General features: G+C 39.3%; 1 protein-coding gene across 2 annotated transcripts in view; it reads right to left on the bottom strand.

The window, feature by feature from the left end:
• Nucleotides 1-3,082: 3,082 nt before the first annotated feature.
• NSUN3 (NOP2/Sun RNA methyltransferase 3) overlaps nt 3,083-27,007 on the bottom strand; it is a 219,540-nt gene continuing 195,615 nt past the window's right edge. Inside the window, exons 6-7 of one of the 2 annotated variants that reach the window (XM_021933955.2) lie at nt 23,393-23,550; nt 3,083-6,348 (exon numbers count right to left, since the gene is read on the bottom strand). In XM_021933955.2, coding sequence (XP_021789647.2) covers nt 6,290-6,348; nt 23,393-23,550 — 217 coding nt within the window. In that variant the 3' untranslated portion in view covers nt 3,083-6,289. Of the gene's footprint in view, nt 6,349-21,135; nt 23,551-27,007 lie in introns of those variants that run through there. The other variant, XM_021933954.2, reaches the window with a different exon arrangement.

Raw genomic sequence — 27,007 nt, 5'->3', positions numbered from 1 at the left:
AAATGAACCAAGAATTCAATTCAGTAACTTATGAAATCAATAGAAGGAAGCCAGAATGGATTATCAAGTGAAGCTTAGATCAAATGGAAAAGGTAGAGGTATCAAAACAAAACAAAACAAAATAAACCCAAAAGCACTGTCTTCATGAAAAAATAAAACTTGCACACATTGAATGTAGTAGTCGGGGTAAGCTAACTGTTGCAGAAAAAAATAAATAAATTTTCAATCACGTACTAAAAAATGATTGGTTGTTTATGTCATAATCTAATAACATGGCGATGGGGTCAGGAGGGCTCTGCTTCATAAACTTGGCTTCTTCCATTTTATGTGGCCATCATCGCAAACACGGAAACTCGAAGGATGCCCTCAAAGAGGAAGGGAATAAATGATCGTTAATGGGTGATTTTTACCGACTAGACCTAGAAGCTGTATAGAGCACTCCTGCCCACGTTCCATTCACAAGAATCCTGTCAAAACCTTATCCAACTCAAGTTGGCTAAGAAGTTTAGTCCACCAATATTCCTCAAAGGAAAAAGAAGTGGATTTGGCAGACGTATATCACTGTCTCTGCCACATTACTCTTTTGTGGAGGAAATGTTCATTTCACTTTTCATCCCACATATGGAATACACTCATCCATACCTCAAGGAAAACTCTAAGTCCGAAGCATTCACTGCCATCGGTTGAAAGGTCAAAAACTCCTGATGATATAAAGTCCTTTTTAACTTGCCTCATGTTGCTTCCCACAGTCTGGTGACTAATGAACCAGAAAGAGAAATTATCTGCCTCCCTCTAACACCGACTACATAATAGTGGAGAAGGAACAGTGAAACTGCAATAACCATTCCCATTCAAAAAGGGGAAGAATGGAAAACACAAAATAGTTATTGGTACATAGCAATTCTGAGATCCTGTGGGACACATATTACAAACCTGATTCTGTGCTTTGGAAAGGACATCATCTATTCATTACTCCTTTGGACCCTGCCCTTCTCAGTTGAGGGAGTTTGTTCTTCCATGGGCACAGTTAAAATAAATTTTTGGAAATTATGCCCTCTCTGGGGGCAGAAAAGCTTTGGGAACCTACTTTCTGCTCATCAAAGGCTGAAGTTCCAATAATTGTTGTAGGGTTTAGTAGGAGTGTTTTACTCCAGGTTTTACTTTTTTTAGGCTTCTAAATTATTTGTTTCCTATTAGTGTGACGGACAGCAAGCATACCCAAAGTTCTTTCATAACCATAGTTCCCAAATCTAATTTATTTATTTTATTTTTGTCAACAGATCATTCCAAAATTAATGGCTGCTTTCCTCAGGAATCAGAATTCCTTGAGGAAACAGGGTTAACTAGAAAGGTTTTAAAAAATATATTAAAAATATTGTTACAATTATTATACATAATATGTTTAATAATATTAAAATATTATTATATTATTAAACCTCTAATAATATAACTTCTGTTCACAAGTTATCTCAGTCATATTTGGTATCAAATCTTATTTCTAATCATTTCAGAGCTAGAAACAACCAACTTTTTCAACTCTTCAAAGACCAATTTTCTAGATTCATCTATTCCTATGGATTTTGCTTTCAAGTTGGTCAATTCCTTCCTGAAGCCACCTTTATCTTTAACAATCCCAATTAATATTAGCCAACATGTGTTACAGTTTTATTCTTTCACTTGACTCCCTTAGGCCTGTCAGCTGAGCAGGCATATGGTCTACCTCCCAATATGGCAGGTTATAGCTTTACCAATTGTGTCGTCAGTGCATTATACAGATTGCCATATTTCCAGCCTCCAATATCTGTTTCCTTGAACTCTGACAGCCAAATGCTAACCCACTCCCATGTATTTCAGATTTGTATTTTAAAGCCACAGCCCACTCGTAAATAAATTAAGGAATACTAGCTGCTTTTGGAAAAAAAAAAAAAAAAAAAAACCATGCAAAGTCTCAGAGGCTTAGCATATCATAATCCAGTGCAGATTGACAACAGGGTTTCTACTGCATGCGTCATTCTGGAATGAAAAGAACCTTGTTACCGTGCACAGTGGTTCATACCTGTAATCCCAGCACTTTGGAAGACTGAGGCGGGCGAATCATGAGATCAAGAGTTCGAGATCAGCCTGGCCAACATGGTGAAACCCCATCTCTACTAAGAATACAAAAATTAGCTGGGCACGGTGGCACATGCCTGTAATCCCAGCTACTTGGGAGGCTAAGGCAGGAGAATCGCTTGAACCCGGGAGGTGGAAGTTGCAATGAGCCGAGATCACGTCACTCCACTCCAGCCTGGGTGACAGAGCAAGACTCCATCTCGGGGGAAAAAAGTATATATATAGTACTAAATAAAGTTTTAGTTTTACTCTCTTCAACATATGTTTTCACCATCCATATAGCATCATTCAGCCTGGGTGGAGAGAAAGAGAAAGAGAGCATCTAGAGAATGCACATCCTGCTCTTAATTGCCTCAAACTGAAAATGGCACCTAACTTTTCTTAAATTTTATCAGCTGGAACTAGACTTATGTACCACTGACTGTGTCACTCTTCTGGATGTGAAGACCTGGGAAGTATAGTTTAGTTACGCACCCAGGTAGCGGAAATGGTTCTGGCCTATATGTCCCAGTTCAGTGGAGCCTATGCATCTGTTGTAGGCAAACTCTTAGAAAGAGTTTATAGACTAGACAGGAAAAAAAAAAAGAAGATAAAGCAAGGAAACCACTCTGCTCAAAATAGGATAGAGATTAATACTAGCAAAGAGATGTGAATATATACTCAGTATTATGATCTGGCCTACTGAGATGACTGGATTCAAGGCCTTGATACCTAGTGACAGAAACAGAAGATAAGGCAGGGCGCGGTGGCTCACGCCTGTAATACCAGCACTTTGGAGGCCGAGGCGGGAGAATCATCTGAGGTCAGGAGTTTGAGACCAGCCTGACCAACATGGAGAAACCATGTCTCTACTAAAAATACAAAAATTAGCCAGGCATAGTGGCGCATGCCTGTAAATTCAGCTACTCGGGAGGCTAGGCAGGAGAATCGCTTGAACCCGGGAGGCGCAGGTTGCAGAGAGCGAAGATCGCGCCACTGCACTCCAGCCTGGGTGACAAGAGTGAAACTCCGTCTCAAAAACAAACAAACAAAAGAAACAGAAGATAAAATTGCTGCCTCTAGAAGAATGGAAATTAGGAAGAATTTTCAAGAAGAAAACTAGGTTACCACAGAGAAGACCACAGTAATGTTTCACCGTCAAGCATCCCTTCCACTCTTAAATCACTCCTAAAATCAAGACTGGTTCTAAAGTATGAGGAGCAGTTGAACCTATATGTGAGGGTTAACCTGCCAAGTCTGGATGGATGTAGAGACAGAAACCAAAGCACCACACTACTAAGCCTAAGGGAAAAAAATCAGAGACAAGGTTAGAGGAAAGAAAATTCATGGAACATGGAACAGGTACTAAAATTTCTCCAATTTATATTTTTGAGAATGTACTGATGCTGAAGACGCAAAAGCAAGGAAGGAATATGATGTGATCCTCAAAGGACAGGTTATATTCAAAAGCAAGGCAGAGACTAATTGAGGAGTCATTAGTCAACCCAGTGGAATTAGCCCAGTTCATTTCCCCTTGGATATTCTCCTGAAAATAATTCATTAAAATCAAAGTCTCAGAAGTTTTGACAAGAACAGTCAAAGAGCATTAGATTGTCACATTTTAAAGGATACTAACTTTTATCTGGGAGGAGGGGTAATAAAATTTTTAATGCTTCGAATCCCCAGTTTAGCTCTCTGTAGAATGGATATTTTTTTCTCACCTGAGCATCCAGGCTTTTTGCCATTATCATTTGTTCCACTAATTAGAAAAGAACATACATAAAAATTAACAACTTGAAGTAAATGTGTCTTATTTAGTACTATAAGAATGATATTATATTCTCATATGCTGCGACTTGCAATAATCATGTAATTCATTCCGCATCAGTAAATAGTGATTTATTCTTTGAAGCTTTAATGTGATTCATTTTGCCAGTAGTGTACTTACCTATTAGTTAATGCTTTGCTGCTGCTGACCTCACTAGATTTTTTGGCAAACCTTCATATAGTCTTCATATAGCCTTTAGAGGTCACAAAAATGCCAACCATGTTCATTATGGTTATTTTCCAAACCACCCAAAGCAAAATGTTTTCCCTCAACTCATTTGTATGTTTGCTCCTTAATTGATGCTCCACCTCATGCCAGATTATAGTGAAATTCTTGTCACTTTACATGCAGCATGACATTTACTCAGATGCCTGCTGAATTTATCATGAGCAATGCACACAGAATTTGTATCATGTGCCTTGAAGGCAGACAAACCGTAAACCTAGACCCATATACCTGCAGAATGAAAAGCATTAAGGAAATTAGAAAAGTGAGAGTCCTTGTAAAAGTTGAAAATGTGCCTTCCTCATCATCCTCAAAGGCATCTTGACTACAAATTGCTGTTAACAGATAGATCTTCCAAAACCAGTGCAGAACTTTTATGAATGTTTTTAGGAGGAGATTGTATATACAAGAAATATTCCTTATCTGAAAGACAGATGAGTCCTTTAAAAAAGTCAAAAACGGTATTTGAAAGATTCTTAAAGGCTTAATAAATGGAGCCAAACATCAATCCATTATGGAGAAAGTCCTGCCTGGAGATGACGGGGATTGAAATGGTGCCATTTGACTGTTCAAGGCATAAACATGTCATTGGGAGCATAAAAGAGTTCAGTGAACAGAATTCAAAATTTTTAGATCCAAACTAGATTCTGGTATGGGAACAGTGAAGAACTTTCTGTTGTAAGGTTGATTTACATGAGGTGTACCTAATACAAGAATGTTCCAATAGCCCCATTTTAGTTGATGTCTTAAGCACAGCAAGCACAATGCTAACAGTGTTTAACGTAGCCTCTGAAGCTAGGCCATTTGGGCTTCCATCTCTGCTCTGCCCCTAAGTCACTGTGACACCTTAGGTAAATGTTCTAACCTTTATGTCACTTAAGTTTCCTCATTTAGGAAACTTAAATGAGGGGAGGGCTTACAACAATAATGACTTCATGGGTTTTTATGAAGATTAAATGAGTGAATATAGGTAAAGCAATTTAGAACAGGGCCTGGCTCATAATAACCATTCACTAACAGTTACTATTCCTACTATTCCCAACTTACAAGGGAGGTTACATCCCAAGTGACTCCTAAGGTGGCACAGATGCTTAACGACCACCATTGTCCCCTTAATTTCCTTCCCTGTCTCTCTGTCAGTCCTCTCCCAAAACTTCCCACACAAACTGTAATAATAATAATAAAAAAAATCTAAGCTTCAGCAACATTGTTGATTTTTAATTCGATTTGTATTCAAACCACTACTCGCTAGTCCTGTCCTGCAAGTCACCTGCAGTGATCTCCCAACTCACACATTTTTTTCCACCTTTCTTTTTCCTTTAGGGTCCTTCAAGCCCTAAAATGTTTGAAAACATTTTTTTTAATTGAAATACAATCAATCAGAACTTGGACAGGGCTTCCGATCACATTTTCCCTGGATTTCCTCTAAGTAAGGGTCAGCACTTACTCAGAGGGGCTAAGCCTTTCAGGTTATAGCTGCACGAGCTATCTTTTGTGGTCCAATCTTAATCACCAGTTGACATTTTAGGGATTTAAACACCAAACTCTACTGCTTTGCGTTGCATGCAAACAAAACCAGGACAAGATGTTAATAGACCATTTGTTCTGCAAATATCTGATCACAAAATGTCTGACTATACAGATAGCACACAGCTACAGATACAGTACAAGTCATGCAAAAATGACTCTGAGACCTAGCTTCTGTTTTAGCTCTACCTCCTGTCGGCTTCTTGTCAAACAAAAAAGTGAGAATAAGTGGTATACAAGTCTTTAACGGTTAAGACTCTAGTACAATAGTGTTTTTTTTTTTTTCTTAAATTATGTGTCTAATTTAACACTCTCTGATACCACTTGGTGATCTCGCTTATCTTTCTCAAATATTTTAAACATAATGATTTTCTCTAAGAAAGCAAAATATATGTAACATATATATTATATATGTATATATATATAAAATATATATACACACACACACATATATATATGGCTCTCCAAGCAGGAATTAAATTGAAAATAATCATCTAAGAAAACATACTATTATGGAGAATACTAATTAGCTGAGATTTTTACACAGGAATCTTTTTTCTTTTTGAGATGGAGTCTCACTCTGTCACCCAGGCTGGAGTGAAGTGGTGCGATCTCGGTTCACTGCAACTTTCTGCCTCCCCAGTTCAGGCAATCACAGGAATCTTTAAAACACCAACCTAGATAAAAGAAAACAATTAATTCTGCTGACAAAATTAGATCAATTCATCAGTTAGCTATGCAATGGATATATTTCACACAGGAGGGGATATCAGCTAAGTGACCTTAAAAGTTTTCTCTGAAACAGGAGGTCCTGATAGATTTTTTAGAGAGAAAAAAGGCAAAGCAATGGTAAGGTATTTAAAATGTACTGTGTCTTTGTAACATGGATGAAATATCTGCTATTTATCAAAATTATTAAGATGAAGTTGTCAACCTTATGACACTTTAACAACTATTCTCTTTACCTTTTAAAAAATGACAGGCTCCTTTCACAAACTAGAGTTCTCTTTTGCGGGCAGTGCGCGCCATGTGTTATAACAACCAAACAGCTGTATTTAAAATAACTTTTTAAGAAGCGCCTAGAATGGTATATGTTGCTGATTCTGTGCATATCCTTTTCTGCAATGATACAATATTGTTAGGATAAGTCCATTAAAACCACATTCAAAAGGAACTGAAAATAATAAGATAATAAAATTGAAGAATTTTCATAGTCTACATATACAAGAAGTTCTGCTTCAGTTTATATGCTGATGGCAAGAATGAGCAAAGGTACAGTAACACATGCCTTCTGACTCACTCCAGGAAGAAGAGAACAATACAAATTATGAAGAACAAAACATGAGACAGCTAAATTCCCCATTAATATGTGTTAATATAGATTATGGGAGAGGTGACTAAACCTGGTCGAACTTGAGAACTAGATGAGATTAAAATATTCCAAAGAAGATTTGCAAGCCCAGATACTTATAACATACTTTTAAATATTTATAACCTTTGTGCTAGGAAAAAAATAAAGATTTGTACTATCAAGCCCCAAGATCTATTTGAGTGCTAATATTTTCTAAACCTGGTAGAGACTAGGAAGTTAAGCATCCTTTCTAGGAATTGTTCTAATATCTTACCCAGGGAAACAAAAAGGATTTACCTATGCTTGTAATGTTTGATGTATTCTGAAATGTTTTTTAAAGAATTCTGAAATGATTCTAGATTCAGTGAGACAGCATTTGTGATGCGTGAAAAACAGGGCGCACAGAGAGATACCAAGAGTTTTGTCATCCTTACCTTCTAGGTACAAAGCAGGGAATAAGTATGATGAATGCTGAACAGTCACTTCTCAATATTATATTTAGTTAATGTCTGAATCACATTTCAGAATTTTGGCTGGATGCGGTGGCTCAAGCCTGTAATCCCAGCACTTTGGGAGGTCAAGGAGGGCAGATCACCTGAGATCAGGAGTTTAAGACCAGCTAAGCAAACATAGCAAAACCCTGACTCTACTAAATAAAAAAACTAGCTGGGCATGGTGGCGGGCGCCTATAATCCCAGATACAGGGGAGGCTGAGGCAGGAGAGTCCCTTGAACCCGGGAAGTGGCAGTTGCAGTGAGCCAATATCGTCGCACCACTGCACTCCAGCCCAGGCGGCAGAGCAAGACTCCGTCTCAAAAAAATAAAAAATAAAAAGTTTTAAATACCACATATTTTAATAGTAACACACACACACACACACACACACACACACACACTCACACTTTCTAAGCAATAGCAATTTAGAGTACGTTTCTACCCGGCCCTTCAAGCCTAGCCAAAAAACAAAAATCAAAAAAATGAAGAACAAAAGAAAGGAAGAAAGAAAACAGATTTGATAACGTTTAAAAGAGAACCATGTGAAAACGACTGTCAGATACTACATGATTTCTAGTTGAAAGTGGATGTCAGACTGCCGCAAAACCAGTTCCTAAAAAGCTCACACCACAAAATTGACATTTCATTCTTAATTGAGCTTTCAAGAAACAGAACGTTTTCAAAGCCTGACTTCTATTTTATGCTCTTATTTTTCCTCTGCATTTTTTAACACATCAAGATACACTGAAGTTAATGAGGTCAACAATATCAACATCTGTGATCAAACTACGAACCAATTAGTGTATAAACTAGAGGACGAATGTTTAAACTACATTTTCCATGTACACTTGACTACTAGAAATTGTCGGCCCGTGAGGATATTTCTTCTACCACTAGATTTTATGCCAGCTACTAAGTTACCTATAAAGATTCTGCCAGGTTTTCAAGTTTATAAAATTAACCCTGCAATGCTGGGTAATGATTAACAATATGGATCTTGAATTTATTTTTAATAAATTACAGGTTAGTGAGATAAGTAAAGATTACATTCAGCCCTGTAGAATACTTGATTTCATTGATCAGGTTATTGCTATCAAATGAGCCAGATGCTCTCACTGTGTAAATCCATATATTTTTCTACAGCAACCAAGAGCACTGAGAATAATTTAACTGACAATTCTTTCCAAATACAATCTTTGCAGTACACTCATGTGCCACATGATGACTTTTTGATCAACAATGGACCACATATATGACAGTGATCCCATACTATTATAATGGAACTGAAAAATTCCTATCACCTACTGATGTTGCCGTGATGCTGGTTTAAACAAACCTACTGCACTGCCAGTCATATAAAAGTATAGCACATACAATTATGTACAGTATATTAAACAATTATGTACAGCACATTATACTTGAAATGATAATAAATGACTACATTACTGGTTTATATATTTACTATACTACACTTTTTATCTTTAAAAATAGAAAAAGGTTTTTAGGATAAGAGTATAGAGAAAGAAATATATTTTGTACAGCTGTACAATGCATTTGTGTTTTAAGCTAAGTGTTATTACAAAAGAGCCAAAAGGTTAAAAATACTAAAAAATTTGTAAGGTAAGGCCGGATGTGGTCGCTCATGCCTGTAATCCCAGCTCTTTGGGAGGCAGAGGCGGGCGGATCACGAGACCAGGAAATCAAGACCATCCTGGCCAACATGGTGAAACCTCATCTTTGCTAAAAAAAACACACACACACACACACACACACAAAAATTAGCTGGGCATGGTGGCACACACCTGTAGTCCCAGCTATTCGGGAGGCTGAGGCAGGATAATTGCTCGAACCTGGGAGGCGGAGCTAGTAGTGAGCCGAGATCGCACCACTGCGCTCCAGCCTGGGCGACAGAGCGAGACTCCGTCTCAAAAAAAAAAAAAAGGTGTAAGGTAAAAAAGTTCCAGGCCGGGCGCAGTGGCTCACGTCTGTAATCCCAGCACTTTGGGAGGCCGAGGCGGGCAGATCACAAGGTCAGGAGATCGAGACCATCCTGGCTAACTCGGTGAAACCCTGTCTCTACTAAAAATACAAAAAGTTAGCCGGGCGTGGTGGCGGGGCCTGTAGTCCCAGCTACTCGGGAGGCTGAGGCGGGAGAATGGCGGGAACCCGGGAGGCGGAGCTTGCAGTGAGCAGAGACTCCAGCCTGGGCAACAAAGCAAGACTCCGTCTCAAAAAAAAAAAAAAGTTCCAGTACGCAAAGGCTAATTTATTATTAAAGAAAAAAATCTAAATAAATGTAGCGTAGCCTAAATGTGCAGTGTTTTTAAAGTCCACAATAGTGTACAGGAATGTCCTCAGCCTTCATATTCACCCACTGGCCCATCAAGAGCAACTTCCAATCCTACAAGCTCCATTTATGGTAAGTGACCTATACAGGTGCACCATTCTTTATCTTGTATACTCTACTTTTGCTATACATTTTCTATGTTTAGATACCCACATATTTGCCTTTGAGTTACAATGTCCTACAGAATTCAGTACAGTAACATACTGTACAGGTTCATAGCCAAGGAGCAATAAGTTATACTGTATAACCTAGGTGTGTAGTAGGTTATACCATCTAAGTTTGTGTAAATACACTCTATGATGTTCACTCAATGACAAAATCACCTAATGATGCATTTCTCAAAAGTATCTCCATCATTAGTGAAACAAGACTGTATAGTTTAATAATTTTGATACTTGAAATCCTCACTGAACTCTTTCTTGTAAACCTCTTATTCACTTTTTTTTTTGTGTGATTTCCCCCTCCTTTCCTCACTCAATCTCCTTCTGTTTGAACAGTCTTCCTAAGGTAAGGAAGACTCAAAATTGTGGTCTACAGGATGGAGGAAAGCATGATGCTATGCATAGTTAAAGGCATCTGAAGACTTCAGGATCAATGTTTCTCAGCCTCAGTCAGAGGCTTCAGAATTCTACATAGAAACAGAGTAAGCAAGATGGCGGGAAAAGGGCAGTTGAAGACGGACTAGAGGATTTGCCTTAAGGCTGTATTTATATAGCAATTAAGTATGTATTTGGGCAGTCTCGAGGTTGATGTTTTAATTGACTCAACTGATAACCCATGGAGATTTCAGGACTCTCTACTGGTCAAAACCACTGCTATTGACACCTCTACCACCCAACTCTGAGAATCATATGTCACTGAAAATCTGTGACAGAGATTGCAAAATGACAGAGTAAATGCATAGTAAAGTTAAGTGTCTGTTTTAGCAAGAGATGAACAAAGCAGGACAGTGAATCAATGAAGTGGGACAATGATAATGACAACTGCAATTGGTGCTTCCATAGAAAAGTCCAGGATATAATGAATATGTAACAAGAAGACTTAAGATAGACTAGTGAGTCAGGGAAGGACTCTGTAAGAAAATTAACACTTAAGCAGCTTTATTTGTATATTCCACACACATTAACTAAACGCAAATACATTTATTTGTTGATTGAACAAAAATTTCCCAAACTTCTAATATGTGGCAGGAACTCGTCTGAATGCCAGAGGTACAACAGTAAATGAAACAGACAAAATCCCGGCCCCCATGTAATTTAAATTCCATACTAAAAGACAAAAAATTCACCAGTATGGTGTGGGGTTTGGTGCTCATTACTAAGGAAGCAAATAACTGAGATGAGTCAGATGCATTCTATGAATACTCTGCAGCAGTTAGGAACAATAAACATGTTTTATTTAAACATGGATAGATTTCTTAAAACATGGTATTGAATAAGAAGAGTAAGATATACACTAGGGTTTAAAACATAATACCACCAAAGAAAATTAAAAATAACTCCCACATAAAACAACACTATATATATTACAAGGATTTAAACATATCCATCGCAAACAGATTAGAGTTGATTACTATGTGTCTTAGTCCATTTTATGCTGCTATAATAGAATATCTGAGACTGATTTATAAAGGACAGATTTATTGCTTACATTTCTTACAGTTTTAGAGGCTTGAGAAGTTCAAGGTCAAGGGGTCCACATCTGACAAAGGCCTTCTTGCAGAAAGTGAAGGGCAAGAGAGCAAGATAATGGCATTAACCATTTGTAAAGATAGAGTTCTCATGACTTAATCACCTCTTAAAGGTCACCTCCAAACACTCTTGCACTGGGGATTAGGTTTCTATCACTAACTTTGGGGAACACATTCAAACCATAGCACTCTGAGAGAAGGAGAATAAGAAAGACAATCAAAGATGAGGCTGGGCGCAGTGGCTCATGCCTGTAATCCCACCAGTTTGGGGGTCAAACTAGGCAAATCCCTTGAGCCCAGGAGTTCAAGACCAGCCTGGTCAACACGGTGAAGCCCCATTTCTACAAAAAAATACAAAAATTAGCCAGGCTTCATGGTGAGTACCTGTAGTCCCAGCTATTCAGGAGGCTGAGGTGGGAGGATCACTTGAGCCTGGGAGGCAGAGGTTGCAGAGTGCCAAGACTGTGCTGCTGCCCTCCAGCCAGGGAAACAGAGCAAGAGCCTGTCTCAAAAAAAGAAACAGAGAATCAAAGATGAAGAGGGAAACAACCATAAAACCAAACAAAAAGTAGACTTTACAAAACCTGTTAACAGGAAGTCAAGGACTTAGGAATCTGATTACCTTTTTTGAATTCCGGGTGCCGAGAACAAAAAGAAAGGAAAGGCATCTTTTCCTACTTCACATCACATTTTCACTTTTGTGACTTAACAATAAATGTACATTTCAAATATTCAATAACATAATCATGTATTTTCAGTTTTCTCCTTTTTAAAAAAAGTGAGAAACTGGCCAAAAATTAAATTCAAAGCTACCATTGCATAGAGCGGGCCTTCCGTGTTCCATGCAGATAGAACAGAGGGATAGAAAATGAGTCCACTTCTTAGAGGTGGATGTTAGCTATTTCCACAATTACGGTGCAAATTTATTGTGGAGACACCTCTTTCTAAAGTGACGTAAATAAATTATTGCCCTCTCCTCTATGGAAGGTCCCAGTTACTCCCAAGGAAAAGAGAAACCTATTATTTAAATTATTAAAAAACTATAGGCTGAGAGTCTTAATTACCTTTCTAATTCATAAAATTCAATTGTGTGGTTCCTTCCAAATAGAGATAAGTCTGTGTGTATGTATTCTTGGAATGACTGCTCAGTATTTGTTGATCTTTTTATGGTGAACAGGAGTATAATTCAGGATATAGAGTTTTTAGCAGTGACATCTTTAAGTTGGGTCATTTTGAGTTACTTTTCCTGGCTACCACTATTGTTTCTGGGGTTCATACACTCAACCACAGGGATCTTCACAGCTTTGTAGAATTTGCACAATCCTTAACAAGAGATAGGGGAATCATTCTGTCCTTGATTGGCTGGAGGACTGGGATTCTTGTAACCTTCCTATAAGTTAGACATAAATATATGTTGCCTGTTAGCTAGTTCCTCATCCTCTTCTGTAGCATAAACTAATTAAGGATGCAGAAGATTAATGTTGTAAAAGGCTGATTCTGCCATGGAAAAATCCATTTCCTCTCATTTGATTTTATATTTAAAAGTCTTTAAATGATATAAAATAGTCTAACAAGATGTTCCCTTCCTTTTCCAGTGAGATCTAATCCTATGAGTTCTGAAATAGAGGAAGGGAAGCTAGCAGAAATGAAAACAAAAAGTCCCCAGGAAACTCATCTTAGAGCTATTCCAACCAGTTTTAGAAGCAGCTGTCCAAAATGAACAGTTCTCAATTTTTTTGGTCCCAGAGTCACTTCACATTCTTAATTATTGAAGACTAAAAGAGATTTTATTTATGTGGGATATATCTCTCCAAAATTAAAAGTGAGAAGTTATTAAAACACTTGAATGCACAAACACGCATTCCATTAGCTGTCTGAGTAATGATATCATCACATACCATGTAGTCTCTGGAAATCTCTGCTGTGGCCTGGTGTGAGGATGAGGGTGAAAAAGGCAACCAATGCTCTACTAGTGTTAGAATGACAGTTTTAGTCTTGCAAACTCCCTGAACGTGTTTTAAGGACCTCTAGGAGTCTACAGACCACCTTAAGATCCACTTTTCTGAATGAATGAATGCTAAAATATATTTCTATAGGATTATTTAGCTTTCATTTAAGTATGTGCTGAACCTCATTTTTCCCCAAAGTGATGGGGCCGGGCCAGAGAAAAGCCGATGGTGAAATCTCGGGACACCCCACTAGTGAACGGTATTCAGTCCTTCCATGCAGACACGCAGCCCATTCCTTCCACCATTCACTGCCTGCCAGAAGAGCCACCCGCTCTGATCTCCTCCCTTTCCCTTCCCGTTCCGCCTTTTAAACCTACCGTTCATTTGCCCTATTCCCTGCCAGACTCCCTCCCAACTGAATAAATATAATAAACTAATTGCCTTTAAATATTCGTGGATATACGAGAATAGTGTGTATTTACATTTTAAACTGAGACCTATTAAAATGATCTTAAGGAATCAACTTCTAACGATAAAAATTTCTGAGGCAAGAAATTGGTGGAAAATTTCACCTGGCAAGAAATTTCAGTTGTCAACAAATCACACCAATAGCAACCACCTATAGATGAAAGAACAACTCTAATTTGAAAGATGCTTTTACACTTTTAAATATCTACAAATCCAGCTCAGTGCTTGACACATTGAAAGTCCTCATTAATGTCACAGTGAGTTCCACGGAATTTACCATTAGTCTCTGTGGAAAACCAGAAACATCTGAAAGCAGATGGAATTTCCTCAAGTTATTAAAATGCAATCTACTGTGTTTTCTACGCACAAAAATGCACTTCCAATGCATTTGCAAAGGTAAGGCAATTTCCAAAGTTTCTGAATTTTAAGATGTAGAGAAACAAATATAATTTCTTACTCAATTCTTCCTTTCTAAATTCCTTCTCTATTCTCTTTTTTTCCTTCTTTTTTTCTTCAACAAATAGTTACAGGTCACATACTGTTGTGCCTGTGACTATTCTCCATGGTTTGGACTTATGATTGAATAAATACCAATCAATATCCAGGCAGATTTCTCACCTGGGAGGTGCTTATTTTCTATAACACAATATCTAACAAGCATATTAAATAAGTAAACTCTATGATATTCAAGTTGCTTTTCCCCGTATGATGTTGGTTAGAGACCGTCCAAAGCAGAATTTGTCGGAGACATGGAAGGTGGGGTGAAGCAGCAGCCATTAACTCTCTGAGGGTCATCTTGGTTGGATGAGGTGAGAGGCAAAAATGCAGGTGCTGATGGTTCCAGCTTGCTCTCCCTGATCACATCGAGTTCACTTTCCCATCAGGTGAACCTTCTGAACAGCAGCAAACCTGGGCCCACTAGAAGACACAGAGGCAGGTGCCTTTCATAGATTCTTATTTATTTAGGAGATGGAGTCTTGCTCTGTTGCTCAGGCTGTAGTGTAGTGGCGCGATCTCAGTTCACTGCAACCTCTGCCTCCTGGGTTCAAGTGATTCTCCTGCCTCAGCCTCCTGAGTAGCTGAGATTACAGGTGCCCATCTCCACACCTGGCTAATTTTTTACATTTTTGGTAGAGATGGGGTTTCACCATGTGGTGGCAGGCTGGTCTCGAACTCCTGACCTCAGGTGATCCACCCGTCTTGGCCTCCCAAAGTGCTGGGATTACAGGCGTGAGCCACCACGCCCGGCCACCTTTCATAGACATCTATACATATCCCTTTGTATACCCCATGGGGATGTGCTGGCTCCCCAGATTTCACAGCAAGTTTCAACATTTTCTGCACTAGATGGCAAAGGAAATAAAAATAATAATAATAATAATAATAAATAACGTTTTCCTGTTGTTGCAAAAGCTTTTCCTGTTCTAAAGCCTGATGTAGGGAGAGAAGTGTGACATGCTGTAATAAGCACATTTGAGGACCACACAATCTGTGTTCTAGTCCTGTTACTACCATGTAATAGTGCTACCCTACTGTAAGGGCTTTCACCTTTGGCAATATTGACATTTTGGTCTGGGTGGTTTATTGTGGGGGCTGTGCATGTTTAGCAGCATCCCTGACCTCTACCCACCAAATGCAAGTAGCACCCCCTTCCCCAGCTACGACAACCAGGCATGTGTCCAAACACTGCAGATGTCTCCTGGAGGACAAAATCACCTATGGTCGAGAACCACTGTGTTCATGAGACAGTCACTGTGTTCATGAGACAGTTCTGCTTTTCCTCTTTTGTAAAACGAAGAGATCATATCTCTGTCAAAATGTTGTTAATTAAACGAGATTAGACATCGTAAACGCTTCTACAGATATTTATTAATATTGACCAATTTATTTTTAACTAATGGGTTTTGCCTTTATGTAACCACTTGCTTGGGGTTTTTCTAACTCACCTAATCATAGACACTAATTAAGCATTTTATCAAGTATAGATAGTTACCATGTAATCTTTTTTTTTTTTTTTTTTAACAAAGTAAGGTAAATATTCTTGGTCTGTGCCTGTTTACCAGGAACAGAGGCACATTTGCCATTCAACTCAACAGTTATCTCTCTGATTACAACACAATATTTGATTCAAAAATTCATATTCGGTTTTAGAAACACTCACAGCGTAGACAACTGCCACTACATTTGACAGCGCCTTTTAAATTTCGGCAGCTTCCCCCCAATCTGCATTACAATTCAGTAGAGGATGATCTACTATATCAAGAAATGCTCTGGACAAGCTTCTGATTAGCCGGAGGTTCCAAACAGCGGTGTCTCTGCCCGACAGATGTCAGCAGAATCCAACCTCCCAACCTTGTTGCAACTGTGCACAGGAGCTGCCTAACCACAGTGCTTTGACATGCCCCTCATTAGTTAAGATTTCATACGAAGATGTTCAATAGTAAATCCATTTTTTTTCAGAGGTCAGTATGTATTGGCCCTTCCAAAACCACCCTGGCATCAATCCCAGGACATAATGTATTGCCTAATAAGCACGTAAGCTTTTCAATGATTTGCTCTCCCCCAAATCCCATTTTCTATGATTTGGCTGTCCTGCTGCCAACTCCCAGAAACCTAAGGCTAGATGGGAAGGGGAGGGGGATCCTTAAAGAGACCATCAATGCTACATAAAAATTTGGAAGAAAGGACACCTTTACCTGATTTGGTAGTTGCCACTGATTGATTCACACTGCATTCTTCTAACTCCTCTTTCCAGAAGTCTGAGTCTATGTTAGTATTACAGTTTCCTATCAACAGCTGTCCTTTCATTTCTCCTCCCCACTTTCATTTTGCCCGGAAATCCCCTATTTCATTCCACCTACATGCCCCAGTCTAGTCACTCTGGAGAAGTTTCTGAGTTAATCAGGAAGCTTTAGCTTTTCCTGGCTAAAGCAAAGGGGCAGCTCAGAATAAAACTCATCTTTGGCCCTTGCATTGGGGCTTCCACCTAATCGCCTTGCCCTGCCTTCTCTCTTTGCACATCTCTTACATACTTGCAAGAGCTGGAGTCCTTTCTGCAGCAGCTGTGTCTAGCTTATGAACTGCTCATTCCTCATCCTGACACCTGCTTCTCACCAGTACTTCAAGTTATATTCCCTGGCAATGGTCCTTCACCCGACGTCATTGACTATCTAGTGTTGGAACACCTGAGGTGTCAGGTAATGCTGAAGTAGACTACATTTGACAAGATAACATAGCTTCAGAACTTTTGGACAATTATGGGCCAAAATAATTGCCTACAAGGAGAAAAATAATCCTACATCAATGCAATTCATCCTTTTAAGAGTGAGCTGTTTTACTAGTATTTTCCTTCCAGCATTTTCTTAAGTTTAGTAGCTTACTGAAAACCACCAGAGGAAGAAAGCTGGAGAATGTGGAAGAATTTCTAGCCTAATACATTGTTATTCACATTTTTTTTCTAAATAATCTGCTTCTGGAAAAGAGGATCTGTAAAAGGTAATGAGGGATTAGTGTTGGTTCATCGACACTCTTTTCCCTCTTCCACCCGATCCCATGTCCTGCTTGAAATCACTGACTAGGGTACAATATCAATCTGTCGATACAATCAAGTTCAACTTATTACATTTAGGTTAAATCTGAATTTTCTTACAATAGTAGCAAATCTAGAAGCTTTAGATGAAACCAATGTCCTCATATGAGATTGAGAGAGTGCTGTGTGACGCTAGTAAGGTCATCTGTGTCAACATATCTAGCAAAGTTCTTCTACAGCTCTATCTGTATACAATTTTTGGATATTTGGCTTACTTAGAAGTTTGATAGAAAAAGAAGTATAAGGGTAAACGATGGAAGAACTCTTTTGATAATTAGCAGAGCAGAATGGAAAGGTAGACAAAGAAAAACTGTTATTCTCACTCTCTGTCTTCTGGACACACACACACAAAATCACTGACCATGGTAACCTCTGAGGTGGCAATTTCAGACATTCCAAGTACTGAAATTCTAAAAGAAAGAGAGGATTACCAGGCCAATGCTAGAAGAATGATGAGAGATTGCTTAGGCAATGCCCAAGGGGATGAAGTAGGCTGTGGAATAAGAGACTGCACACACAGGGTGTCACTCATTAGTTTTGTAGGATAAACTTCTCTCCAGGCTCTGGCCCTCAGCCAGGTCCCTTATTTTGTCAGGACATCAAGAGTAAATCCATCTTTCACGGCCAAATTCTTATTAGCAAGTTTATGAAAGGAATTTATAAACCCAGAATTGGATAACACATTGGATGGCAATGTGGTTTTTTATGCAAAGGATTTGAATCATAGCAATTTAGCTAAGTTAGAACTACATTTCCCATAATTGACTTCCCAGTGGTTCAGGAGAGCCCTTTTGCATGAGTTTTGGAAGTTAGGCTGAAGCAGTGGCCATATTGCTTTCATGCTCAGGCTAGTGCAGGGGCACCAGGCACAGTTCCAACCCATGCTCATTGACACTTCAGCTGACACTGGATTAACATGGGGCAACACCTAGCCCTGCAGCTGCTCCAGGCTACCTTCAATTACCCTTCAGGTTCTCTGTCTTCTTGGCCCAGGTGTGTGTTAAGCTCTGTGACAAAGGGCATCAGTTTCCCCTGCAGGCCACCAGCACCATTGAAGTTGGAGGCAGAGTGAGACCAGAGTTTCAGTGCGTCCTCTTGGACTGCAGCTTGAGCGAATAGGTTATAGTTTTCCTTGCTCTCCCCACTCCAAATCTGTCTTCTTTTCTTGAATACCTGTCCTGTAGACTTTAAGCTCCAGAAAAGATGCAAAGGTAACAGTCTTGCAGAGGCTGATTAACCATCTCCCATGATTGCATAAGGTATAATCTGTATAAAAAAATCTTAGCGATTCTGTTTCTCTGATCCTACCCTGACTGTCAAAAAAGAAAAAAAGCTAGTTAAAAGATAGCTATTATGGGTCTTGAGTTCTTCAGGCCCATGTGACAAGCATACTTCTTCTCTATAGACAGAACTAACTGAGAACGAAATAATAACCAGAAGTTTTGTTAAAAAACTTAGAAACAGAACCGAGCATTAATGAAATGAATGAAACATCTATTGTAAAATAGATGTCTTCGTATAGCATCTTCTTGCCAGTTTACTGTAATCTAAGACTCTCTTCTCTGAACTACGTTAAGATAGACTTTTCCAAAGTGTGCCTCTATACCTGTATCAATATGACCAGGAGTGAATGACCAATGTGTGAATGATACTTTTTTCCTTTGATGCATTAATCATTCCATCACAGTTCAATCTACATTGTTTTTTGTTTTGTTTTGTTTTTGTTTTGGTCAGCATGAGATGACTTGTGTATCTCTTTTCACATATCTTATCACTCAAATACTGACCAAAAAATACAAAAGATCACATTTCTTCCCCATAGTTAAAATGCTTTACTTCATTTCTTAGGTTCTGCAAGTTAGAGATAAACTTAACTTCTCAAGCAATCTTTTTTATGAGGCAAATACCCCATGGAGGCTAGCAGACTTTTTCATCTTAGTATGAATTAACTCCATCTGTTTGCTTTCTTCTTGCTGTGGTCAGCTGTGCTAAAAGAATCGATTTCTTAGCAGAGGGTTAGGAAGGGAGAAAATTGTTTTAGAATGCAGGGATCTTTGAGGGAAGAGGAACCCAGTTGAATCATCACAGGACAAAGTGGGCAGACTTATGCAGTCTAATGGGTCAGGGCTTCTGAGAAGCAGGAGAGGGAACATGCTCAGCATACATTTTCTCACTCTAAATTCTTCAGTAGATGATCTAGACTCTGCCATAGATTCTTTCAAGTCTCCGACCTTGATTGAGAAAATTAGATGGTGAATTGTAGTTCAAAGGCTAAGTACATGAACAGCTCTCTCCCCAATCAGACATCAATGCCATCTCAATCTACAGTTCTCATTAGATGTCCTTTGAAAGGCTTTGGCACATATGTGTGGCATCAGAGATCTTGATAATTGCAAAATAATCAAGCTGTGAGCAGTAATTATTGACAATATAGAAGAATCATTGTATTTTTGCTGTTGTTGTTGTTAACTTGAATACAACCTCCAAATTAAGTGCCAAATGCAAGCCAAATGTGAAGTTCTCTCTATCAGAACTCCAAATATTGGAGTTTATTTGATTCCTAAAAATAGTATTTTCAGCCTTAAAAAGAAAGCTTGGAATTATTGGAATAAAAATGAACGAGTGTATATAACCGTATTTTATAAAATTTCACTTTCAAGCAAACTTTATGAGGCATTTTATTTTGTATAGAAACTTTGAAATAGCCTAAAGGCTTTCTTTGACCAGCTGCATATTCTATCTGTTAAATGTCTTCGGAGTGAAAAGATTCCCTCAGCAGAGGCACCTGCAGGATGTGCAACGATTCATTTTTATTCTGAATATCAGTTCTGTGGAAGCATCAGCTCTACTGGCTCATCATTTACATTCACAATGGACATCTGGAGCCAGAAAAATGAAACATTAGACTTGTTTGTGTTGTCAAATTAAAAAGGAAAAAGAGAATGGTTTAAAGTTCTGAGAGTCTCTGTAACATTTAATTACGCTTTCGACTGCAGTCCAATCAAAAATATGCTTTTGCAGGAAAATGGTCACCAAGAAAAAACATGCTTTGCTATTCAGATTGTTGCTAGGTCAACCTCTAAAATCACAAGCTTGGCAAAAAGCAGCCACCACAATGGGCAGAGAGTCTTTCTCCTGAAGAAGCCGAACAGCTCCTCAATAGGACTGTTTCCATACATTCCCAGGGGATGACATTATTCGTTTTTTCCTAATGAAGCACTGTGAAGCCCACTGCATTGAGAAGTTAACTAGATCTGGAAGACTGTGCTATCAATATATGTATCATCCAGCTCTCATAAGATAAATTCAAATCCCAAATACATGATTGGATACCTAGTTGACAGAGGAACAGTGTGCAGTACAAAAAATAATATTTCGATGATTTTCTTACAGAAATTTTTGTTTTAGAAACTTTTTACATAAGAATTTTAGTAATTTTCAAAATCACTGCTCAGAAAGAAAAGAGCCTTGCTGTACCAAAAAAAACAAAAAACAAAAAAAAAAAATTGGGGGCAGGCCAAGCGTGGTGGCTCACACGTATAATCACAGCACTTTGGGAGGCCAAGGTGGGAGGATCACATATGCCCAGGATTTTGAACTCAGCCTGGGCAACACAGTGAGACCCTGTCAGTATTGTAAAAGAAACAAAATGGGGACATTAATAACAACTGCTGCCTTCTAATGATCTTATACTGATTATTCCTGGTGAAATTGTTTCAGATATTAGGCTATTTCTAGCCTAATTCAATCTGATTCAAATTAATTTAATCATCTGCTGAAGGTCTGACAAGAAAAACTTCAATAGGCAGATGAAGGCATTGGCAAAAAAAAAAAAAAAAGTGTTTTTCTTTTCTGTCTTATCCAGCTATTACATCAACATTTATTGAGCCTTTACTGTGTTTACTGCACCATATTAAATAACAGGGAAAATGCAAAATGGAGCTTACAACCTCACTAGAAAGAAGGAACACAATAAATGACAATAAGAAGACAATGATTTCTAAAACTCATAAGAAGCTTTGTGTAAATCAGTGATTTCCCTTTGTTAAACGTTCCCTCTCTACACACACACTGATGCAATGGGACAATTGAAAACACTGGACCTCTGAAAGAAAACTGTACTTGAAGAATAAAACAAACCCCTTCAAACTCAGATTTTTTACAAAATTGAAGCAAATTAATAACTATGAGGTTGGATACCAACTTCCTAAGATGAGTATACTGTAAGAGAACATATGAACAGTATGCAAAACTTTGTCATATTACGGTTACCACATGTTGTTTATATTCAAAGTATTCTTTAAAATACTAGTACTTTTGAATAAATTTGTTATTGTTCTGAATGACTTTACTTATGAATTGACATTTACTTCTAAGTCACTTTAATATTTCACTTGACCTCATTTTTTAAGAGTTGAGGATTGTTTGGTTTTGTATTTCACATTTCTACAAACGTGATAATTCATGTCACCTGGTAATACCTCTGAGCAGCACCATGTATTTTTATTTAGCAAATGACAAGGGATTGGCACAGTGTTCAGGCTTGAAAATCTGTTCCTCACTTATTCATATTTTTTAACATACCAACAGCAGCTAGTCCTTATTTTTTTTAATTCACAAAAGTATTTAGATTCTATTCTTAAAATTCCCTTTACTTAAGTTTTGTTCCCTGTACAAGATGGAGATATTAAAATAGCAGGATGTCTTTACCACACTAGGGTATTGCTTGTGGTTAAGCTGTACATGCCTAAATGCCCAATATCAGTTTAAGGAACCCATCAGGTAATGGTCGTAGCAGGTATGGGGGGCTTCTCCTCTACTTTGGGCTCCCAGTTTCAGTACAGTTGCACATCCTGCCAAGCTAAGCAGTGATCAGACAACCCCAACTCGGTAGTTTGCCACCCAGAAAATCCAAGCAGATGTTCTGTGAGAGAAACGTGTTTGAGAGCCAAAATATATCATGAAAAACTATTGCTTTAATTCCTCCTGTAACCCTCAAATGATTATATCATAAAGTATAGATTGCATTTCTCTACATTTTTCCTATAGCTTATCACTAGCAGGACAGCCGAAGCACCTATAAAACTGGAGTTTTCTGTTCTCTAGCTCAGAGTTTGGTTCTCAAATTTCCTACACAGCAGAAGAACCTAGAGGGCTTTCAGGGCTCCACCCCTGGCGTTTCTGATATGGGAGGTCTGGGTGGCACCTGAACATTTGCATTTCTAATGTGTTTCCAGGTATTGCTGCTGCTGCCACCCCAGAAAGCAGGCTTTGAGAACCACTGCTGGCCTCACGGCTTTCTCTGCTTATTCTAATGTTATACACATTCTACAGTCACTTTAAGTCACAAAACACATTCTCCATACAAATATTAAAGGTATCCAGGCCAAACCATTAATCTCAGTTCAATATAAGAGCTCTCCAGTGTTCTCTCATTACAGTCTAGTGCTGAGGTAGGCTGTCTGCCTTCTGAGAAGTGCCTCTGCTCTTTCCCTCCACTCATGTCCTGCCCCACTTGCAAACTGTTCATGCATAGGCTACTAGCTGGAAATAAGATTAGAAAGTTCTTAATTGGCTATTACCTGTCGCTGTCTTAAGCTGGCTTTGCGCACCCTAAGCCTGGCAAATGTGGAAAGCCAACTCTTTGTCCTGGGTAATTTTGTGGGTCCTTTTGGTGTCCCCCTCTAGTCCAGCATCCCAATACCCTGAACCTGTCTGACCAAAGCCCCCGTGGTCAGGGCAGTGTCCCTTCTTTGACTGGTGGCTGTTCTCTAAGCCTCTGCTTCTCTAAGTCCACTCGCTCACAGTTTCTCACCAAGGGAATGTGCTTACCCTCCCTGTGAAGCAGGATTTTCTTCTTGGCCACTTTGCAAGCCAGGGACCTCCAGCCAGCGATGCCCCACCTGGGCTTCACACAGCCGCACTTCCTATTGCAGGAGATGACCCACCCGGGCCGAATCAGCTCATGCACTGCTTCCTGAGTTCTTGTCCTGCACCCAAGAAGAATGAGGATGTGCTGATGATCAAAGAGTGAGCAAGGCAGGGAGTTTTACGGAGTGATTAAACAGCTTTCAGCAGAGAAGGGACTCAGGTATGATCCTCCTACCCAAAGGCAGGAAAGTCCCCCTAATATGGCTGAGTTCAGGGCTTTTATAGGCTCAGAATGGGGAAGGGGCAGGTATTGGAAAAGGCAACATTTGATTGGTTAAAAGGCAGTATTCAGAAAGAATCAGTCAGGAAAGGGCAGTCAGACAGGAACAGAAGTTCTCACTCTGGGTCATGGGTTTCATCTGGAACCAGAAGTCCAGTCTTTCAGCCTTCAGGCTATTTTTGCCTCAAAGGTGGGGTTTCACCAGGGACTCACTCCTGTTTGCCTATGCATTTAGCTGCCTCCTGTTGTTATCACCTCAGGGTTCTCTTGGGCAGCCTTTGAAACAGTTCTAGGCCCAGTCTCTCCTTCCAGACCTTGGCCCTGGACAATGTTCACACATTTCTTGCCCCAATGTCATTGGGATGTTTTTACTTCCCAAATCCAGCTGTTGGTGAACACAAGCTCGCTCTCTACTCTGCTACAGACCACAATGACTACCCAGTCACCAGTGCAAAATATACCCCACCTGTAAAGTGTGGAGTCCTGATAAGTCAGCAACAATGAGGGAGGGGCCCCAGGTGGGGAAGAACAATTGTTCTTAGAGACAGTTAACCACAAACAATCTGCTTGTACAACATCCTGTTCCCAAACACCTCACTCTGCAGGTAGCCCCTCCAACATGACCCTATAAAACTTCCCTCCAACCCCTGCCTCCTGGCAGATGCCTCCTTCTCTGCTGTGCTGCCCATTTGCCCCCTTGAAATGTATTGTCTCCCTAATAAACTTGCTTTAACTCACTGCTGTTTCAGTAAATTATTTTACCAACCATGACACCAGCCCCAATCAGTCACAACCATGACATAAAGAATGCATGTCAGGTTCTGGCTGGTTTTGTAGTGCCGCCTCCTCACCAGGCCTCAAGCTGAGGGAACCACTACCATCTCTAGTCTCCCTTAGGAGTAATAAGATAGGGAAGGGCTCACAGCAGAACTTTGTCCTAAAAGATCCTCTCCACAAAAGGAATCTTCCACATCCTTGTCCTCTTCCTTTGCTTCACTTCCTCCTTCCACTTCCTTCTCACAAGCTTAGAGCCTTCCTATATGCAATCATGCCCTTTGAACGTCTGCATTTTGTCTGGCATCTCACTAGGAATTCTCTACGTTTTTTCTCTCGGGGCGCTATAGCCAAAAATTTCAATGTAAACATCCTGTAACAAATAGAATCTTACATCCTCTTGAACCAAACTAATTGCAATACCCAGCATCAAGGCTTTGTGTTCTCCAGACCACTCACTTTTGCAAATGCTTGTGAACAGTGTAGATTTTAGTGCGTTTGTCACCTGCACCTATGCCTCACATGATAACCTCATTTAGCCTTCAGGAAAAACACTGTGAATGGAATATTAGAAAAGATAATTTTATAATGATGAAATTGGGGTGCAAGGTCTTAAGCTACTTGGCCAACATCACAAAGTAGAGGAGTGGCTACATTTACTTTTCGTGTCGTCGAGGTGCATTTTATTATAAAATAATAAAATTCATGTGATAGCCTGGCCCGCAACCTTCCTTCCAACTTCACCCAGGTGTGTCCTGTCAGGCTAGTGTCAGAAAAAGGAATGGGCACAAACAAATCAGCCTGGCCCAGGAACAGTGAAGACTTAGTATCAATCGATCAGAATTAACACTCCTAGGAGAAGGCATTACTTTTCAGCCAGTAGCTGCTGTCACCAACCACCGTACTGGCCACCATTTTAAAGGATTAGTTTCAAATTGCTTGTATTCCAAATTCCCACCAATTAACTCAGACTGACACAGGTTTGTGATATATTGAAACAAGAGGGGGCAGCCGTCCTCTCCTGTGGAGAAACAAGGGATTTACTTCTGAAGCTGCTATTTGCATTAATGGGAGTTGTGAATTTACCTTGTCTCATTTCAGTGGGACGAGAGAGTTGGCTGGATGATGAATGTAGATAAGATTGTTCTATTCAAATGATTGTTTGCAATTTCTATTAGTAGCCATGGTTTATCTCCTTGTATGTCTTTATGAACCAAATTTTGCTCAAAAGTCATAATGCTTTAGATTATCAGCCGTATCAGGTAATGTCACCAATGATAAGTGCCTGCTGTTAAAATAAATGCTGTGTTCTGTTCTGCCTCTCATCTTGTTTTTAATGCAGACTCCTAGGGGCTTGTGCAACAGTGGGAATCCATTTATTCGCACAGAACAGCCTTTTGTTTACACAAGATCACTTGGTAATCATGCCGCCTGTGCACCAGAAGTCAAGAAAAATAATAAGCGTGGCTCAATCTGCAACGCTAAAACAAGGGGGCTGTCTTTTGACAGTCAAGCACTATTTCTGAGGATTCATGTGGCTTTTGATAAGCTGCCAAGCAACCAGAGAGGCCACATTTAGAACAAGGCCCACCGAAGACCTTCTGGCCTCTTCATTTTCATAAAGACTCTTCACAGGGCATGTTGAGCCATTTCTCAGTAATTGGAAATCAAACGTATTAAAAGAAAGCATAGCTAAGTATTCTCCCTGGAAGCTCAATAATCCCATTTATCATATTCTTCATACCAAAGAAATTATGTTCTGCAATCATAAAAGGTAAAGATATTGTCTCCTTTTTCCCCATAAACCCCACTGTCCCCAGTCCCATGCACACTTTTTCTGAAATTTTAATATATGCACCTGTTACAAGAAGGCAATTGCTTATGTGACATGGCTTCAGAAATGCTACGAAGTCCTGCAAACTCCAAAATTTTCTTTTTACCTGCTTACCTGGATGAAATGGAATTAAAATAATACTTTCAAGCTAAGTGTTGAGAGTCAGTCTTTCACATATCTCTCATGCTTCTATACATCCTGCTGGGTGTGCCACGAATGAAAGCCCATGACTGCTCCTTGCACTCTGCCTTTTATCAGGGCTGTGTTTCACTGAGCAACCTTGAGAAATGAGGTAACACCTCTCTCCAGACAAAAGGCAGGCTTGCTTACTACTTGCTATAAAAGTATTGAATTGCCCAAGTTATTGTTCCTCAGATGCGATGTGAACCCACTGCATGTGAGGCATCCATCTGTCCCCTAGCACATGGAACTTGAAGCAAGGAGAACTGATGCAAACATACTGATAGTCATGCTGCTTGCTGTGTCATGAGTATTAAAGTCCTTTGTCTCTGACAAAGGAGTCTCATGTCTTCTGCCAGCGTCCATGAAATACTAACAGGATAACTTATTAGCTTGTAAGAGTCAACTCAAATTCCAACCCTGACACTAAGATGTATTATCTGTTCATGTTATACATACCCAGAAAACCACTGGCAAAATAAGGAAGGAAAAATCTATTAGCATATTA

The sequence above is a fragment of the Papio anubis genome, chromosome 2 (assembly GCF_008728515.1).
Source record: "Papio anubis isolate 15944 chromosome 2, Panubis1.0, whole genome shotgun sequence".
NCBI lineage: Eukaryota > Metazoa > Chordata > Mammalia > Primates > Cercopithecidae > Papio > Papio anubis.
The sequence above is the reverse complement of the archived record's forward strand: the minus strand, read 5'-3'. Positions and strand labels throughout refer to the sequence as shown.